This window comes from Melampsora larici-populina (assembly GCF_000204055.1).
Source record: "Melampsora larici-populina 98AG31 unplaced genomic scaffold MELLAscaffold_67, whole genome shotgun sequence".
Taxonomy (NCBI): Eukaryota; Fungi; Basidiomycota; class Pucciniomycetes; order Pucciniales; family Melampsoraceae; genus Melampsora; species Melampsora laricis-populina.
The window spans coordinates 288,743-308,578 of NW_006768831.1; the positions used below are offsets into that span (position 1 = coordinate 288,743).

General features: G+C 42.3%; 3 protein-coding genes across 3 annotated transcripts; 2 read left to right on the forward strand and 1 right to left on the reverse strand.

The window, feature by feature from the left end:
* Positions 1-717: 717 nt before the first annotated feature.
* On the forward strand, positions 718-6,610 carry MELLADRAFT_73345 (family 2 glycosyltransferase; the record flags this gene model as incomplete). Its single annotated transcript, XM_007417011.1, has 32 exons — positions 718-887; positions 1,089-1,683; positions 1,754-1,805; positions 1,885-2,002; positions 2,080-2,192; positions 2,273-2,453; positions 2,564-2,671; positions 2,752-2,935; positions 3,014-3,072; positions 3,155-3,161; positions 3,228-3,344; positions 3,444-3,487; positions 3,562-3,582; positions 3,644-3,800; positions 3,866-3,888; positions 3,969-4,060; positions 4,151-4,215; positions 4,293-4,315; positions 4,388-4,398; positions 4,476-4,571; positions 4,656-4,758; positions 4,835-4,920; positions 4,973-5,012; positions 5,073-5,172; positions 5,252-5,298; positions 5,359-5,378; positions 5,444-5,513; positions 5,574-5,607; positions 5,681-5,781; positions 5,851-6,047; positions 6,108-6,183; positions 6,248-6,610. 31 exons carry the CDS (start codon positions 1,164-1,166, stop codon positions 6,299-6,301), a joined length of 2,919 nt encoding a protein of 972 aa, XP_007417073.1.
* Positions 6,611-7,065: 455 nt separating this feature from the next.
* MELLADRAFT_50640 (family 90 glycosyltransferase) lies at positions 7,066-10,294 on the reverse strand (the record flags this gene model as incomplete). The annotated part of the gene is made up of 5 exons (XM_007416993.1): positions 7,066-7,726; positions 7,806-8,043; positions 8,125-8,896; positions 8,957-9,131; positions 9,253-10,294. 5 exons carry the CDS (start codon positions 10,174-10,176, stop codon positions 7,622-7,624), a joined length of 2,214 nt encoding a protein of 737 aa, XP_007417055.1.
* Positions 10,295-13,922: 3,628 nt separating this feature from the next.
* On the forward strand, positions 13,923-16,300 carry MELLADRAFT_118251 (uncharacterized protein; the record flags this gene model as incomplete). The annotated part of the gene is made up of 7 exons (XM_007417050.1): positions 13,923-14,306; positions 14,379-14,504; positions 14,568-14,666; positions 14,767-14,947; positions 15,021-15,107; positions 15,183-15,899; positions 15,981-16,300. The coding sequence occupies 7 exons, from the start codon at positions 13,923-13,925 to the stop codon at positions 16,091-16,093; spliced, it is 1,707 nt and encodes a 568-aa protein (XP_007417112.1).
* Positions 16,301-19,836: the final 3,536 nt, after the last annotated feature.

The following is a 19,836-nucleotide window of genomic DNA, read 5'->3' on the forward strand; positions in this document are numbered from 1 at the left end:
GTAAGACAAAAATTGAACTTCAGATATTTCATATCCATGAGATTGACCGACATGCATAATTCAACAAGAGATGGGAAGGGGGATGTATCATAACTTGCTGGCCAGCTACTGCAGCAACATACGTGGCTTGAGGGCAACTTGCGAACTTATGGCGAACTCGTACACTTGCGGAACCGGCCACCGAACCTCTCATCCATCGGGTTTGATACTTGATAACTTCCTGGGCGTCCCGGGCGCAATCTCGACAATTTATAAGAACTGGCCGGAAACCGGCGTTTGGCGCTTAGAAAGAGGATAGATCAGTACTTGTACATAGTTGAGATTCATGTTTGAGATGACGCTGATGTTCCATTCAAATTTGTTAAGAAAGGTCGTTGAATATGGAACACATCCTATCCTCACAAGTGAACATCAAACCTCATCGAACTATGATGCTTGTGTGAATTCTTAATTGCTTAAGATCGGATTAATATAGATTACGATGTCATTCCACGTAAGTAGCCTGTAGATCATAACGTCATCTTACGTGTGTCTGGAGTCCTCAAGTAAGGCGGATTTTCGGATTTGATGTGTATGTACGCCAGATTTTCAAGAAAAGTGTGCGTATTCTCAAGGGAGATGTCCAGATTGGATTATAATTTATGACCCACTGAGATGAAAAAAAGCAAACTAAAACTCATCACATCATAGATTGTAACCCCGCCAGTTTGTTGATTGGTTTATTTGCCCTTTCACCTACCAGTACTAGTAAAAGTGGTTGGTGATTAATTCAGTTTCAGAGATTCCTTTATCTTCAAGTTCAAAATCAACACTTTGGTTGGTTTCTACACTGCTTTATACGCGTATAGTTGACAACTTCCCTTTCTTGATCTTGCCACAATCATCAGGTCAGTTACAGTCTTTCCTTTGTCTTAGTTACTAATTGATCTCAAGTCATCATGACTTCTTTCCCTGTGCCTAATTGCATCTCAACTCGCTATTCCTCGAGATTTGATTTTCCATCTCTCTAACTCCCTTCACAGCCACAAGTCTCCATTGGTATCGGTATACTGACACCAATTTACCTTTGAGTTACCTTTCCTTTTCAGGATCATTCAAGAATCTCTAACCCTCTTCCTATCTTCAATTTCCATCTTGAAATTCGTTAAGAAGCTCTGAGAAAGATGTCATATCGTGACCCTTTCTCCCAACATACTGCTCAGAATCACTCATACACCGAGAGAGATTCTGAGGCAGATGATCCTCCGCCGATCGAGTTCTCCAACTCTCTTCATTATCAACCGAATTCGTTTGACGATCCTCATTACGATTCAAACGAAGACATGAACAAGTACGAGCATGATCAAACTTTCGATGGAGATTTTAGCAATGAAGAAATTCCTTTGAAAAGTCGTGGCTTCACCGAACACCCACCCGTTGGGGGCTTCAAGATCGAAGGGGCTGGCGATGGAGCTTATCCGCCCGACATCGATCCAGTCAAGGCTTTCGGCTTTCCCGTACCTTCATTCTCTGGAAATGAAGGTGATACAGCCGATTCTCAATACAGTAGTGCCGCCGGTCTGTACAGGTCGCAAACCAGTGCTGAGGCTTGGGGGAAACGACAGCGTATCAATCCTAACCGTGCAAAGACGATCAAAGTAAAACTTCAACAAGGAAACTTTGTTCATGAATATCCTGTCCCAAGTTGGTCCTTCTATTCTTCTCATTCCTATGCCTCTATTTTTCTTATGACTTGAGCCTTCTTCGTCTCTAGCTCCGGTCCTGAACGCAAACCTGGCGGGTGGTTACACGGGCGAGAAGAATGAGTTCGTCGAAGATCTTGCTCCTGTCTTTCCTTGTGAAAAATTGTGTCAGATCTGATTTGCATTTGTTACTACAACACAGGTTCTCCCACATGCGCTACTCTGCTGTGACTTGTGATCCAGATGACTTTACCAGAGAAGCAGGATGGACGCTCCGTACAGAAAATTACGGTCGTGAGACTCAATTGTTGGTAGCTATCGTCAGTATTCTTGTGCTTTTCTTCTTCCAGATTGCTCTCGGGAAAAATAGTGTTGAACTTACCAACGTTCATTGCAGACATACTACAATGAGGACAAGATTTTGGTAGCCCGTACCCTACATGGCGTGATGTTGAATTTGAGAGATATGTGCAAAGCCAAGTGGAGCGAATTTCGTAAGGTGGCCGAAAAGTGGAGTGCCTGCTTTGATCTTTGGGTTCCTCGCATTCATGTCAACGGAGGGTCAACTGACTGATTCTGAATTGGTAAAGAGGTGGACTAGAGACGGGAGCCACAGAAGCGTGGAAGGCGATTTCAGTTGTTCTAGTTTTTGACGGTATTGAACCTGCTGATAAAGCGACATTAGACGTCCTGGCTACAATCGGTCTGTATCAAGATGGAGTGATGAAACGTGAAGTTGACGGTAAGCAGACCCATGCTCATGTCTTTGAGGTGAGTCATATTTTGTTCATGTCTTTGATCTGCTTTGATAAAATGTGTGATCATAACTGATGAGCTCTGATCTCGTACTATGTGCTCATTACTCTGATCACACAACGCAGTATACTACGCTTCTCTCAATGAGCCCTAAGCCCGAGCTCATCCAACCGCATGCTAACAATCCTGCCAACATGGTCCCTGTCCAAATGACTTTGGTCTTGAAACAAAAAGTAACGTCACGAAGCTGCAAACCTGTTTCTATGGTCTTCCATTCTATACCACGACTGATGTCACTTGTGCAATTTTTTAGAATGAGAAAAAGATCAACTCGCATAGATGGTTGTTCAATGCGATCGGGAAACATCTAGAACCCGAAGTTTGTATCTTGATCGATGCTGGAACAAAGCCCGGCAATCGTTCTTTGTACTATCTATGGGAAGCTTTTCATCATAATCCTGACTTGGGAGGTGCTTGTGGAGAAATTCATGCAATGCGTAAGTCAAAAAGCATCTGCTATCGTGTTAACATTCCTCATTCTTTTGAACACTTAACATCACCGCTCGTATTTCCAGTTGCCCGGGGTAAAAAGTTACTTAACCCTCTGGTCGCTGCTCAAAATTTCGAATACAAGGTGCGTCTGAAGGAACAGATGACAACGATGCTTTGCTGATCTGAATGTCCAACTTTTTGGATATCAACTCTCCTCAACACAGATGTCTAGTAAGTTATCCCTTCTCATTCTCCTTGTGGTTCAAACTCCAATTCTTGATTTGACATCTTCTTTAGATGTGCTCGACAAACCTTTGGAGTCGTCGTTCGGTTATGTATCAGTACTACCTGGTGCTTTTTCGGCCTACAGATTTAACGCAATTCAGGGCAGGCCCCTTCAACAATATTTCCATGGTATGTGATTTTTAGAACCGTGTTCTCAAAGACCTCGGCGAGATCCCTGACCATTAAGAGCTATAACCAAACTTACGCACTCTATGTCATCAATTGTAGGTGATCACTCTCTTTCGGACAGACTCGGAAAAAAAGGTATCCAGGTCAGCAGCCTCGAGTATTCGTGATGCTCAAAATAAAGATCCTTGTTCTGATTCGCCTTCTCTTTCGTCATCAGGGAATGGGAATTTTCAAAAAGGTGGGCTTTTAAAGATCCATTCTCTCATGTGAAGTGCTGCTAACACATTGAGGTATGCCAGAATATGTTCTTGGCCGAAGATCGAATCCTTTGCTTCGAATTGGTCGCAAAAGCCGACGCTAAGTGGGTGTTGGGCTATGTCAAACCAGCCAAAGGGGAGACTGATGTTCCAGAGTCCGCTGCGGAGTTGATTGGACAGCGACGAAGGTGGCTCAACGGTAAGCTGCAGCCCAATGCGCATAAAGTTCTCGTGGAGCTGATACATTTGTTGTTATCTGAGCAGGATCTTTTGCCGCTGGTATTTACGTCAGTATTCTTGCTTCTATCAATTTACACTCGACAAAGCCCTATCTTGGAATCTGGTGTTGATAAATGACGACATACAGTCACTCGCGCATTTCCCAAGGATGTACAAATCCCGCCACAATGTCATCCGAATGTTCTTTTTACATGTACAGGCATTCTATACTACTTTTGGGTCAGTAAATAAATAATCACCCAGAAACACCTTTTGATCTAGTATGATAGACTGTTTGCTCAACTTGCCCACTGACTCCATACTTTTCAGATTACTCATGAGCTGGTTTGCACTGGCGAATTGGTTCATAACCTTCACAGCTATCATTGATATAGGTGTGTAACGTGACCCTATGAATCATGATCCTTCGGAGCAGATATATTGATACTGCCATCTCGAATGTTCGATGCAGTCCATGACGATTGGCGTGATCCAGTCAGTCCGTGCCCTTCTAACCACAGTGATATGTGTTATACTGATTCTTTCTTTCGTGCCACACTTTACCAGTACGGTGCCGCGTGGGTTATGTTTCGTATCTCTTGCCTCTCAACTAAATTAATGTCGATCCTATTTCTCTCATGGTCTGATGCTTTAGGATGATCACCGATTATAATATGACTGCGCCCACCTCGTCCCCCAGCACCACCGAAGAAGCCCAAGCGGCAGTCGCATGGAAGATCAAGGAGTGTTGGTCAGTTGCTCGTAGATATTTTATAGGAGCTTGTCACGTGTGCCATAGTCGACGACGTACATCACATTGAAATGTTTCTATTAGGTCTGGGACGATTTTTGACAACTCTGCTCATTTGAAGGACAACTCCGTGGCTTCCAAGTTCGACTGGTTATTCATAGTCAACTTGGTGTTGAAGATGGTTTATGTATGTACTCAGATTCTCTGGGATACCATTGTTGGTCTCGGGTCTGATCGATCATGGATGCGTTATTTGAAAATAGCTCGCTTTGATTGCCCTACAGGTCATATTGGCACTTGGTAACAGACCCAAAGGAGAGCAGCCGACCTACATAATATGCTTTGTCATGTAAGTCCCGTGATAAGTCTGTGTTGTAGCCTTTCTGATAGTAGTTTTCCAGTTTTGGCTTGTTTGCGCTTTACTTGCTTGGTATGACCTTGGTGAGTACGTTTCATAGCGGATATGTAGACCGGCTTGTGCTAATCTTCTCGTGTGGTCAGGTTCTCACAATCCAAGCGTTTTGTCCGATGTCGATGCAAGTAGCCGAAATCCATATTAAAGGAGGAAGTACTGTTGGGGTTTTCATGGGATCAACATATGGTCAGTATAATCGTGTCTCCTTAACCCCATGTTTTGGTCATATTCCAGTGTGAGACCCACATGCATCTTCAATATCCAGGTCCTATCTTCGCTGGTCTTGCTGGCACGTTTGGAATATACATTGTGGTAAGACAAGTTTTACATATATTCATTATCAATCTATAACTAATCATGAGGTGATTGTAGTCTTCCTTTATGTACATGGAGTAAGCCATTGAGTGGAGCTTCTTATTGCACATTACGTTGGATACTAAATGCTACGCAACGACAGTCCGTGGCACATTTTCCACTCGATGATTCCTTACCTTTTGGTGGCTGTGTCTTTTACTAATATTTTGAATGTAATTGTTTTCCTTGTCTCATGTTCTACACATTTGCTGACAAATTACTGGTGCATGCAGATATACGCTTTTTGCAACTTGCACGATGTTTCATGTTGGTCCACCTGTTCATGAAGCGGATTGCCAGCCTATACAAAGATAACTGACATCTTTCTTTCAAATTTTAGGGGGGACCAAAGGTTCGGACAAAGTCGATGCACTGCCCGCGGTTTCGAGTAAACAAAGTGCCAAAGAAGGTGGCGCCAAGGTCGTTGAAGATATCCGCCGAGTAAGATCTTTGTCGAGTCACGTCAAGGACGTATCTTTTCGCCGCTGACAAAACCTGCCTTTCAAATAGAATCAAGAGGACCTGGATGCCCAATTTCAACAAACCGTCTTACGAGCTGTGCAGCCTTTTAAAGACAATTCAGAAGCCGAAAAACCTAATTCTGACGACCAGAACAAGACTTTCAGAACCAGATTCATTACGATATGGCTCCTGACCAATGCGATATTGGCGATTGCTATTAGCAGGTTGACATCCGCAACTCGAACGTACGTTTCATCGCACTTTTATCTGTCCGGATCACGTCCTTAATTACTTTGGCAAAACAGTTATTATTTTCAGGGTCTTCTGTGGTCTACCTTTGGATTGTCAGCGATAAGGTTCTGTGGTTTCTTATATTATATGGTCGGTCATTCATTGCACTCTTGTTTGGTTTCCAATATACTGATACGAAGCGTGAGAAATATAGTTCGGAGAGACAGTCTTTCGACTTGCTCGTCTTTGTGCTCGTACGCGGCGCTGAAGAGATGAGCCCGCCAAGTTTTTCAATCTTCGGATCCACAAATTTGCTTGATACTGGAACCAAGCATAACGGACTTTCATGTATAGGGATGAGTAATAAAACTTTGACTGGATTTCACATCGTCTTTCACCAACAAATCTGCGGTTTTGACGTCCTCACTGACTGTAAAAAATCATACAAAGAACTTTTTTTATTTCGATGCAAATATTGATGTACCCATGATGATCACTTCGGACTATGTAATCAGGTCTCAATGTATCTGTCCAGCATAGGCCATGATTCTTATTTCTATGACTCAAATTCCCGGTGAATACTGAGTGATGATCTGCTGGAGTCTAACATGTTGGTCAAAAGCCTCCATCTTGATCTGGTGATTCTTCACTGCCTTTGACCAAGCAAACTATGTGGAGATGATGGGAACTTGAAAGAGCACTAACGTGGTCTCACCCTGGACCGTGTTTTTCTGGGTCTCAGACTACATTGCCATAACCTTGGAATGCATTCTTGCAAATTGGAATCCACCCCTCTTGGTGATCCTTGTATAATTCTAGATTTGGAGGTTTTTGTATTTCTGGATCTTTCTATCCTCAGTGAATAGGGAGGTTAAAATCAAATCTCATAAGGATCTTCTCCTTTGCGCACAAACAGAGGGTTCTCAGAAGTGGTCCCACATAATTACAAAGGTACACTCAGCTTGTACAAACACACAGGATGATTGACATTCAGCTGATGTGTTTCAATGTGATGTGCATATCAATTTATTTGAATGTAGTTGCCCGAGGCATCAAATCCATTGGAAAAAGTCCACTTACTCCAGAGAATATTATGATAAGGATGTAACTTTAGATAGAAAAAGTCCCTTCATACAAAAGATTGACGGGATCACACTGATCATACATAGATCCATAGGAGATAAAATAGAAAAACAAATATCAAACATTGAACTCTGAGTCGAAGGCCAAAATTTCATCAAAAACAAGCAAAGAACACTTCAGGAAGAATATCATAGAGAAAAACCCGGAACCACTTCAATATAGAACAAATTAGAGGCGCTATAAGAAATGCATAAATAAAAAAAACGAAACCAAGCAACCGAAAAAAAAAGGCTTTCGAACATGATTACTTATCCCAAATGTACACCCAGCCAACTGATCATTCAAATTCAGTTTAAAGTTGTATAAATTCAATAATGACAGATAATAAAAAGAAGATGCAAAATGATGATTTTACCACAGGTGTCCGTTTGAATACAATGTTCATATCCAGCTTTCGAAAATTGATATCAAGAGCTTGTTATTTTGGTTCAGAAGAAGCCAACAATCATGGTAGGTTTGATGAGACGGTCTCATTAGAATTTGTTTTCTTCTGGATTTCTTCATTTGACACAATCCTGGCCCATTCAATCATAAGTCGGAACATATAAACCTACAAAACAAAACAAGAAATCGTCAGTCATCGATGAAACCACTCGTAGGGTTCAAAGTGGTTCAAGGGTTACACTGACTTCCATGTCCTCTTTCCTCATGTGTCTTCGTTTCCAATCTTGACCGGCTTGCCCTATCTTTCTCAACTCCTCGTCAGCCACAAAGCCCTCGACCGGATTTGTGTCCCCGGATGCCTGCCTGTCTCGGGTTTGATGGATTGGCAGGGCCAAAGATCGGATTGAGGAGGGTAACCCAAGGAAAAAAGTGAGTAGATTATGAAGTTCGGAAAACGAGGAAGACAGTGGTATGAAATGTAACCTATGACGTAACAGACTATCAGCATCCTTTTTCTTGCCGTCCCCCAGGAGCTTGCAGCAAATGACGGGCAAAGGGACTCACCAGCTTTGAACCCAATCACGCCAAAACTCTTGTTGTACGCTCATCTTCACCACGGCACTTTTAGAGTTCATAAGCGCTCCAAATCGAGGGCTTAAGCCTACTTGATCCAAATCGAGGGCGAGTTTCGAGCGCCAACTCTCACTCAATGGTCTTGGGTCCTCAGTATGATATCCTTGAGAATTCAGATTTGTGCACTCTCCCGCGTGTGGATCACAGGCAATTGCAATGTCAAGTAACAAAGGATCCACAACTGTAGCTGGGATAGAAACAGACTCAAGACCAGAGGAGCTAGTATTGAGAGTAACAAGGATACGGTTGAGGTTTCCTCGTTGAGATGGGTCCGCTTCTCCTTTATGATGTGCTTCCTGGGAGCTCGGAGACGAAGTGTCGTTGGAAACAAGTTTCACAAGTCGCTGTTTTTGAAAACTACTCATGTGTCCAGGTGGGGTGTTGGCCCCTCGAGTTAACTTTCCGTGCCAGTAAAGTTTCGAAGCTTTTTGAGACCATTCAATATCAGTAGGAGATTGAGATTGACCTGGTGAGTCTTCATAAACAAACTCAGATGTGGGATTGTAATGGTAATGAGATGGAATGAGGATGTCTGCGAAGCCAGCCGGTTTGGCAGCCGAGAAGAGTGGATAGAGATGTTCAATTGAGCGTAGATCGGTGAAGAAGGCCGAATGAAGATGATGAGTAGATGGGCGGTCACAGAAGGAGTCGCCGGATTCCAGATCTTCCAAAAAGGTCAGCTCTCTTCGAGGTGGAATGGGTGCTGTGCCTGGGGGTTGAATTTGACGACGTCGCGTAGATTGCAGGGAAAATGGTTTCTGACTAGTGACCACTGATCCGCCACCGGCAGCTACAGCCCCTGTCTGAGACTCAGTTGAGCGTACAGTCTCGACCAGACGACGCGCCGCAGAATCCGGAGGACATGCTCGGCGATAGGCATCCCACACATTGCCTTCATTTCCCCATTCGGGTTTGAAATCAGTCAACGAAGGCTTTTCCTCCGGGTCGAACATGCCTAAGAAAGGAATTGATGGTAAGGAAGTGCTAATGCTATGATAAAGATGGGAAAGACATACCGGAGGGATTTCGAGGCAAGAAATGAAATTCCTGCCCGGTTACTGGTCTTGTGACTTTGGGTAGAACTCTAGCCTGAGATTTTTCATTGATTGCAAAATCAAGTTGAGGAAAAGACCAATGACCCTCTGAGATGATTTTTGATAACATGTCCTTCATAGCTTTTCCAGGAGTCAATCTTCCAGTTTGAGATTTAATTTCAACTTCACCCTTTGCATTGATTTGAATCAAGGATACACCAGGTAGATTAGCGAGTTCTTGTGTACGACGTCGAAGTTCAGAAGGAGGAACCGCACGAAATGGTTCGAGATCAGACATCAGACTATCAAATCGATCAATGAGTGTAAAGTTCCTATTACGCGCAAAGTGATACCATTCATCAAATCCTGGTGGAGGTTGAAGAGGATGATATCGTCGAATGTAAGAAGCTCTTGCAGCTTCAAGAGTGGTTGGTTGAGATTGTAGAATAGCTTTCCAAGAAAGCCGAGCTGAGAGTAAGAGTGCTAAGATCGGATGTGGTGATTGTGGTTGTTGATCAACTGACTTTGAAGAAGAATGTAAAAAGTTAGGAAGCGGAAGAAGAAGGTTGATTGAGCTTGGTACGGTGTCTAGCCAAGATAAGAACTGAGATGAATATCGACGTGCAGTGGTAGCAGGTAATCGTAAATCTGAAGATGAAAGTGGTGGGATTGAAGGTAAAGAAGGGATGATGTCATGATGAATTGCTATGATGAAGAGACTGGTGAGTAAGAGAAGTGGACAGATGATGATGATGAGATGACGAAGTGCTTTTGTTGTGATTTGTCTAGAAGAAGGTGATTGGTAGTTAGAGCTTCGATTAGGATGATGATTGAGATTGGTTGAAGTTGAAGTGATGATGTTCATAGGTGTAGTTGATGATGATGTTGAAGATAACGATGATGTTGAAGATGATGAAGGGAGTGAGTTTGATTCTTTTGAGATATTCATGATATGATATTCTGTTTGGTCAGTATCTTCTATGTGTTGTTGATGATGAATAATGATTGATCATAGAATGTTTCTTGAGAATGCTGAGCAGATTGAGAATTGTTGAGAGAATGCTGAGGTGAATGGTGTGGTTGTATTCAAATTTAAAAGTTAAAATCAAATTTATAACATCAACATCGCGTTATCCGTTGAAACTTTCACAAATTCAACATTTGTCGAATGGCAATTCCTTTCATTAGGATTTCAAGAATTACCATATCTATCATTTATAGAACTTTGGCTCTAGACTCATTAACTCTGAATATCAACTTACTCACATGTCCCAAACTAGAAAATTATCCTCATACTCTGATTCTCCATTTATTTTTTTACCAAACTCACAATCACATCTCAAAGTCAAGCCCATGAAGCAACTTAGATACATATCCCCAATGGGTTTTCAAGAAAACAAGGCAGCACATGAGACAGATCGTAGATTTGACAAGAAATAGTCGTTAGAAAGACGTTCATCTACCTTTAAAGAAGATTGACAGCGTGGTTCAACCCTTCCCAACACAACAGTCACAACTGGTAGGCAGGTGCGGGCTTTTCGGAATGAAGCAAGCCTAAGCAAGCCCATGCGGACTTTCCGCTGAGATGCGCACGCTATTTTGGCGGGAGGCGCACCTCCACCGCTGTAAAAGCAACAAACACCAATTGATGATGGTGGAAAGTGGAATGAGCAACGAGAACCAACAACGCATAAGTACCCAGAAAGAACACGGTGATAACGACTGACAAAGATCCATTGGTACGGTGTGACCTTTTATCTCATGGAATTTCAAACAAAATAGGATCAAGGTCTTGGTGAGGATAAGAGCCCTTCACCACAAGTGATTCAAACTCCTTGTGTATGAAACTAGTACTTTGAGCTTTGGATATTTGTAAACCCTTCATTTCAAGATGGGAGTCTAAGAATGCACATATGGAAATCTCTTCAATTTATTTTATTCAACATCTGATCATGGCATAAAGCTATTCCTTTAACAGCTACCATTGAATTTGTCACATATATCAATATTCCAGACATATCAAAGTATGTAATCAGAATACTAATTTTAAAAAGGTCTTTCTATAAAAGGAGTCTTTGAAAATCACATTCATAATCATTGAGGGTCCAAGAAATGATTGGGATAATCTATCCCAAACTCTTGATAAAAGCTTTGCCCAGCTGATATTAAATATCTGAGTTCAACTTGACATCTTGAAAACCAGCTATATGTGTCAAGCTTTGAACCAGAGTCATTTTGGCTTCCCATCATGAGTTCTTTTCATATGATGCAACATGAGTTTAGAACAGATTGCACCCATGTAGAGGAAATGCAAATTCTGACACAAAGCCAGGTTCAAGAAGGGTGTGCAAGGTACACCCTTTGTTTCATGGCTGAATGCATATTTTTTAGCCACTTGCACTTCAGCCACCATTGACTCTGTGGAGGCAAAGAAGGTAAATATAAATCACAAGCACATTTGCCAGGGGCTGACAGCAGACTTGGTTTTTTTGGTGAAGGACTTTGAAGAATGAAGTACCCTTATTTTTGACTTCCCTTTTACTCCTCTCCACAAAAAAAATCAGAATTCTGGAATGTTGTTCTCCAAATGGTTCTACATATTTTGGCACCACTTTTGATGCCACCAGGTTACTCTGACCAGCTGAGCTGTGTAGAAAACAGGCCTTATGCCATGTTGTAATGGCCTCAGACAGCCTAAGCCCTCTGTATACATTTGCCTCCAATGAATCTAGGAGTATAGAAATACCAATGTTACATTTTGAAATCAGAGCTCATTTCCATTTGAACCAACATGTAGGGTAGCAAATCACAATGTAGGAAGCGTCAAAGAACAACACACTTGAATTATGGAACTTTTTGTGGACAGGTGTAGTCAAAAAATCACATAAGGGTACTCAATTCTTGGAAGTCCTCCTCCAAAAAGATGAGTCCGCTGTAAGCGCCTCTTTTCCAAATGTTCAGCAAACACCCTTGTGAGGCGCTTAGTTAATCTCAGGGTACATAAGAAAGATGAGGGATGTGGTGTAGTCACATCCTGCCATGTGCAAACAATGACTATTTTTCCATTTATGACAGCTCTACCTCAGCAGCCAGCTCATACAATCTCATTCCCCATGGTATGAAATACAAATCATAACAATGTAAGAATTGTAAAAACTAATGAATCCAATAACAGAAACCATAGAATCCCAAAGCCAGTGCCCTCAAAACTCTTACAAAGCAAATCATATCAAGAACAAAGCTATGATTCCTTGTATATACTTTGAGATGGCTGTCAAGGTGATTGGACCCCAATATAGTGACCCAAAAAATTGCTGGCTTGCTTTGTTAGGGGCTCTCTTCAATGGATCTTTCATCTGCCAAGACCTGATATGGTTGAAGGTAATAAAGTTGGAAGTTGATAATTGTGGATTGAACAAAATTAATGAGATCTGTATCAATGAGAAAGCTTTGTCAGGTTTTATATTCTACCAATATGGCTGGGGAATAGACACAGTGTCAGTCAAGCTGGTTAACTGGATGAGGTGTTCTAGCATTCTTCCTGAGTGGATTTCTCAGCTTGGGTCACTAGGTTGTTTTTCAATGAGTCAAGATTTAAATGACCTTGTTTGATTTTGATAACTTGTGGTCCGTGGAACTGATAGCAATCCACAATGAAAGAAATATCTTGGAATACAATGGCTTTGGACATTATTGTTCCACACAAGATGTCTTGATGTGCACTCTCAATCAGGTGTTCAATCTATGCTACTCATGCTACCCACCTGGAACCAAATATCTACTGCTGTTGTTTCATTGATTGGGCCTTGCATCTGCCACAAAGTTGATACAACCATTCTATATGTTAATGTTGAGAAAAAATGGAGAAAAAAAAAGGTTCAGTTTTGAGCCAGATCTAACACAGCAAAGACTGTATTGTTTGGTGTTCAGTGGCAAATCTTGAAGTTTAATCTTCTTCAAGGCAGTAAAAGTTCATCATTTTTTCCCAATGTCCAACAATGGTCAACAACAACTTGTACATGGTTCTTCCCAGCATGGAATCAGGAATCTCAACACAGGCTTTGCTCTTGATCTGTTACACAGAAGTTCTCTGAATGAGCTGTCCAGAAAACATACTCTGATCCTGTTTGTGTTGAAACAAGACCCATTTGTGTTATTTCACAGGTGTGTATCAATTGATGCTGCCACATACATTTGACAAAGATTTTGCTGGATTTTGTCACCTGAAACGCGAGATGCGCGGTCCTATGTAGGGAGCTCACTCCCTTGGTTTTCAACTGGTGTTGCCCGCCATTTGATTAGTCTCCACAGTTTGCGTCAATGGATGCTTGCTTTGAGATGGGGAATTGTGAGTGAAAGTGAAGATGAGATGACTTGTCAAACTCACGTGATACCAGGATGACCCTGTAGTAGCATTTTGGTACATATGCTAATAAGCAGATTGTAAGATGATCGAGGTTTGAAGATTGTCATCAACAAACCACCAAAAGGATTCGATCGAACCATATCATCAACAACAACAGGAAACATAGACTTCCATCTTCTTCAATTCGCTTCAACTTGGTCTGTATCATCTCTTCTTTCTCTTTCTCATCTTCTTCCCAACGATTTCGATTCTTAGCTGATAAAAAATTGTCTTTCCTACTTCCCTTTATCATCACAGCTTCACTCTCAGCATCATCTCTAGACACTCACATGCCTGGCCCCACATCTCAGACAACTTCTCAGGTGGACAACCAACCACCGACTTCTACATTGAAAGCTAGTCGTGTCATCCCTGGCCTCACTTCAGCTCCACCGAGTGCCACCTCAGCCTCCAAGCGATCCCGTAAGAAAAAGACAGCCTCCACTTCGGGACAAACCAAATCCGAGCAACCCTCTACTATCACCCCTGCTACCGAAAATGCTGAAAACGCGAGCGCACCTTCAGCTCCTGTCATGGTTGGAGGGCTTGGCATCACCCTTGAACCTCCCTCCCTCACGTTGAATTCCCACTCTACCGCTACCCCCATCCCATCCCAGATTGTCTCGCCTGTTCAGCAAGTTCAGAAACGGATCCGGGCTGCCACCAAAAAAATGGTATCGTGATCTTGTTAACTATACTAAAGCACCTCGATCGGAAGATCTGACTGATCTGACTCAAAATGATAGCAACGAATTGCTGGCTACGAGACTAGTTCAACACCCTTGAACGAGGATCAAAAACGAGCAATTGCTTCGAAGCCAGCTTTGGAAGCTACCGTGAAAGAATTACAAGACCTACTCAAGATCCTAGAGGTTTGTTTCACTTCATTCTCCAAGCTTGGGATGCAAGAGCCCTAAATATACGCGTATCTTCAGGAGGATGAATTGCTAGACGAACAGAGAATCAATGCCGTAAGAGAAGAAGAGGAGAGGAAAGTCAAGGGACGGGTTGATGCCGCTATAGCTGCTGAGCAAGTGAGTTCTCTGAGACAACATTTTTTTCTTAGCTATCACGCTGCATATCAGTACACCTACAAACCATACTGACTCTACAAAATTCGTGTGAGATAATCAGAAAAATGCCGAGTCTAACTTGACATTCTTGCTCCAATTCCTACACCTCTACTCACTCTTCAACGCTGCCAATCAAGCTGGTGAATCGTTTGCTCCTGTTATCATGGCACCGGTCCTCGAGACCGCCACGGGTCAGGAAGTTGCTGCCATCAATGCGCTCTTTCACCAATTGGCCAACGGACGTAAGTTTTTCGATAGTCTAGTTTTTTGGATACATCGACCAGTCCCATAGCTCATTGTTTTCAAAATCCTTAGCTATTGCTGGAGGTGGCGGAGATGCGTTCCAAAGCATCCAAAGTCTTGCCAGCGGTGCAGAGGTCGAAGTGATTCCAGGAGTTCCATGTCAGTCTCATGTGTTTGCCACACCTTGACTCGTTTACTGACTCTATGCCATGTCTGCATTTTCAAACTTCACAGTCGCACGAATCAAAGAAATGATCACTCAACTCACGGCACCTCCAGCTGCTGACATTTCGAATCCAAGCTCCACCGAAAAGAACAATTTGATGTTCCTTCAACATTCCGAAGTTGCTGAAGAACCTAGCGTAGCAGCCAGTCCAGATCCAGCCCATTTACCCGTCGATCCTCCATCCCACTCCCTTACATCCTCTCCCAACCTTTCAATCGACCACGTGGCAAGAAACAAGGCGCTCCTAGAAACAGCTCAGATCGTCAGTGCAGAGCCAAATCATGCTGAGAACTGGAACGCCAACCCTTCGAAAGAAGAAGCCCCTCAATCCTCGGATTGGTCCAAGCCCACGGAAATGTTGAGCAGCGATCAGGCTGAGGTTGTGGCTCGTACGATTGATTGGGCGGAGGATGTGGTCGTTGATGCAGATACTCAGGTGCCAGCGCCTGATGTAACACCAGCTCCGCCAACTTTTCCCAGTCGGGGTTTCAGAGGCAATGGTGGACGCGGTGGATATCGCGGTGGCTCACGAGGAGGACCTCACCACGACGGTTATCGGGGTGGTCGAGGTTCAGGCTATCGAGGGGGTCCGCCTCATAGGGGTGGGCCTGGTGGATACCGTGGTGGCGGTGGCGGAAGTGGAGGTGGAACATGGCGAGCTGGTCCTGACGGTCCGGGTAACTACCGACCCCGACCAGAAGGAGATTTTCCTAACAACGGATATCGTACGTTGACTCCGACCTATCATCCTGTTGAGTCAAACTGACTGACTGTTCTACTATTCTCCTCTTGCTACCATTTTTAAGGAGGTCGAGGTGGGCCAAGAGGCGGTGGAGGTGGAGGATTTCAGAACCGAGGACCTCCAAACCCTTCTCAATCTAATTACCGCCCAGAACCAGTGGCTGGGAACTGGAACTAAACAAAACAGCCAAGGTACATCACAACAAGCGCATCTTCATTTGTGCGACTTGTTTTTATTGTGCTTCTTGAACTTGATGTTTCCACGCTGCAAAAAAGCTGCTGCTTGTTAACGTGTCTTTGGAAGTGAGGGAAATGATACTCCGTGTATGTGTACGCCTTGATGTCCTGCCAAAAACGAGAAAACGCTATTGAATAAACTGCCGAGAATTTTGAAGGATGCTTTGAGCCTATTTGTCGAATTGGTCAAGTGTAATCACCTTCGCTCAGAGTATGTTGCCTGTTTGGCCTTGAATATGACGAATTATACACGTTGGATCAACCTCAGATATATTGTGATGTATCATCTTGTCATTTGCCCTCAATCCAGCAGGGGAATTTGAGGCGGTCAATTCCACCCTGACTTGACTGTCTGTCCCTTGACAGCCTCCAGGTCCAATGTCAGCTTCAAACTTCCTTCAAATTAGAGCCATGGCCATGCTTCTTTGAGCATATCTTTCTATTGTAGTGAATGTAGATGTCCCCTTGGAGACAGGCAGGCAATGGAAACACCAATTGAATAAGTTTTGTTTTGAACTTTTGAGGCTTTCCGTAGACTTTCACCTTCCCTAGCCTTAGACAATGAGCATAACATTTCCCAAAACACCAAATTCAGAATTCAACTGCAAGTGACTGGAAAATCATCGTAAGCTACTACCTCAAAATTTGTAACAGAGGTTTGTGCTCAGATTATAATGGAAGGTGGTAAGAGGTTTGATTTGTGACAAGTTTTGAGTGTGATATGATGTAGACAAAAAGAAAGCATGGCCTGATATTTCAAAATAAATGTCTTTGCTCACCTTCACCCCCTAAAAGTCATAACAAACCCCCCTTGTTTGAATTATACAGTCAACTCTGTGCAAATGCATACCCGCACAGATTCATAATCAGCCATTTTGCATAGTGGGGTTCCATCAGGCTGGTGCGCGCCAAATTTTGAATTATTGCATACAGCTGTTTCAACATAGATTGTTTGTTTTTTCAAAAATCTTGTTGGTATGTAACACCTCTCACTTGGTTTTGTCTGTCTGCTAATTGGAAGAATACAGAAAAAATTAAACCTGTAAACAAGTTGTTTGTCTGATTTTACCTGCTGCAGAGACGGCTTTCTCCAAAAAAAAAGTTGTCAATCTTTCTTGAAACAGCTGTGATATAATAACGCATAGGGGTTCCAAGAAAAACACTGGATGTTGGTGATTGAAATGCACAAATGACCTGGAAATTTTGGGTATATGAAGAAAAATGTCCTTCAAGAGGCTGGTCATGTTGCATAAACCTATACATTATCAACTTGTCTCAGATTTTCTTTTTGGAAAAACTGGTCAAGGATCTGGCACACCAATTTATAATGAATACCTGTTACTAGTCGAGTGAAAGTTTGAATGGCCAATCCCCCCTTAGTAACCCCACCACCTGCCTTTTGCAGGTAGTGTCATGCCTAATCATTGGTGACACAAGTGATGTATGTACAGGCTGTATGGACCAGGTTATTGCTTTTGAAATCAAGTCTTTTATTCTATCTGGTATTGACGCTCAATCAACATCAACAAGAGGAACTATGTTGTCCAGTTTCTGTGCCACCCCTCCAACTAATATTGTGATCAAAAGCTGATGTGTATAAACATTACAAGTCATTTATCTGATATTTATTTGTATGCACTATTACCTTGGCCGTTTAGCCAAAATTGGTGGACAGTCATCGCACTCTGACTTTTCAACCAATCCATTGAGTTCAGAGAAAGCTCTTCAGGTATGTCAGATCATCTGTCTTCTTTCATGATAATCTCATACTCTCATTCAGTCAAAAAATGTCTGATGACAGGCATCACAAGACCATGTCTTGTTCCCCACTTATTTCATTGATCTCATCTACACCAAACCACTATGCTACAATTGGCTATATTCTCATTTTTTGGTAGTGTAGTGCAGTCCCACTATATTCTCAAGCACTAAGTCTATACTACACTATCTATTTCAATTTTATTGGCCCAGGAATAATGGAGTGCCTTATCACTACCAGGCACTGCAATATAGCGCCAGGAGCACTATGGGAGCGCTATAGAGCACTACAGATCCTGTGACTCTGATATATTGGAATTTATTGCATGTATTGCTACAACAGTTGAAAAAAGAAAAAGTAGAAACAGAGAAAGCAATAACAGAAAAGTAAAGATCCAAAATAGAAATGTACAATGGTGTTGATGCTTGGAATTCTCCTTAGTCTTACCAGCAAAATCCTGAGCAATGAGTGAAAGGCCTCCTCAAATGCGCCTTTGGGTTTCACACTCAATTTTCACACCCAATATCAACCATAGCTGGCAGCCAACAGCCTGCTCCATTTTCTTGGGTCCAAGGCCGCCACATTTAGTAGTGTATATACCTTCTGCAGCAGAGAAAGTGTACTCTATTATGCATGAAGTAACCCAGACACCTCGAATAATCTTGAGCCATCATGCCAACAACTGGATAGATCTTGCAGTATCTCTAAAGATATGAAATGGTGAGTGTGATTCCACATTAGAATATGTGAATCAGCAACTTACCTTCCACCACTCTAACATGAATTGATTCTTTCTGGGCCCATTGAGATCCCAATCCAGATATTGTTGAATTTTGGTATTGTCTGTATTCTGTTGCACTGCTAGTTTTGGATTGAACTTGAAAGCATTGTAAGGGTGAGTAGATCAGATGAGATGTTCAGCTGAATTGGAGCCTTGTGCTGTGGTTTGTGGGATTCAAAGTTAACACCTTTGAATACATTTTTACTTAATTGCTTCACACACTTAACTTTGTCTGGAAATTATGTAGTGAAAAAGCCCAGATGTAAAGAAGGGTTCAGCATAGTTGTAAAAACAACCACACTGGACTTGACTACTTCTTTTTGGTAACCATTGAGCTTCTTGATCATCACACCAATCATATCTTGAAAGCTCTTGTAAGGTAAGATTGTTGCTTTGGCCAAAATAGACTCCTTGATCAGCTGATACTCCAGGAGGAGAATTCCAGCAGTTGGTGTATCACCTCCAACACACAGATTCCCCTGTCAAAAACTCTTATACAATCAAGGAGCTTTGAGTCAGATAGAGAGTATTGTATGAATAACTGTGTAGAATTGTATTAACTTACCACAGTAACATTGTTTAAAGCCTTGACCAAAGCCCAATTGTTGGAAGTTATATGAAGGTTGCCATAGTAGAGTTCTTTGGAATCCTTGGCAATCATCTGGTTGATGGCCTGGTGTCAAGGAGTTTTTCAAATGTATAAAATTAGTATATATATAGAATGAAAGCTTAATTTATGAGCATCACATGCACATTTGCACACCTTGTGCTTACCATTTCACTAATGACAGCTACTGGTGATGATCCCTTAATTATGTGCACTCATAATGAGTTTGAATTAGTCACATCAAGATCTGCCAGAAGCAATCAATTGGAATTCTTTTTCAACCTATAACAAAAACAAAACCATCATCAGTAACATTTTTTGTTGGAAAAAAAACACTTCATTACCTGCTGACCAAACATCATCAGGCTTCCAACCTCCTGATGGGGCCACAGAGTCATGCATTGAAGGTTGTTATTGATCCCAATTGAGGTCAGGTGGTTCATTGGCTTCAGAGTCACAATCTTTGGTGTCAGTATCTTCTTGATAATGCACATGGCCTTCACAGTCTGAGTTTTCAAAATTGGGCTCAATATTGGG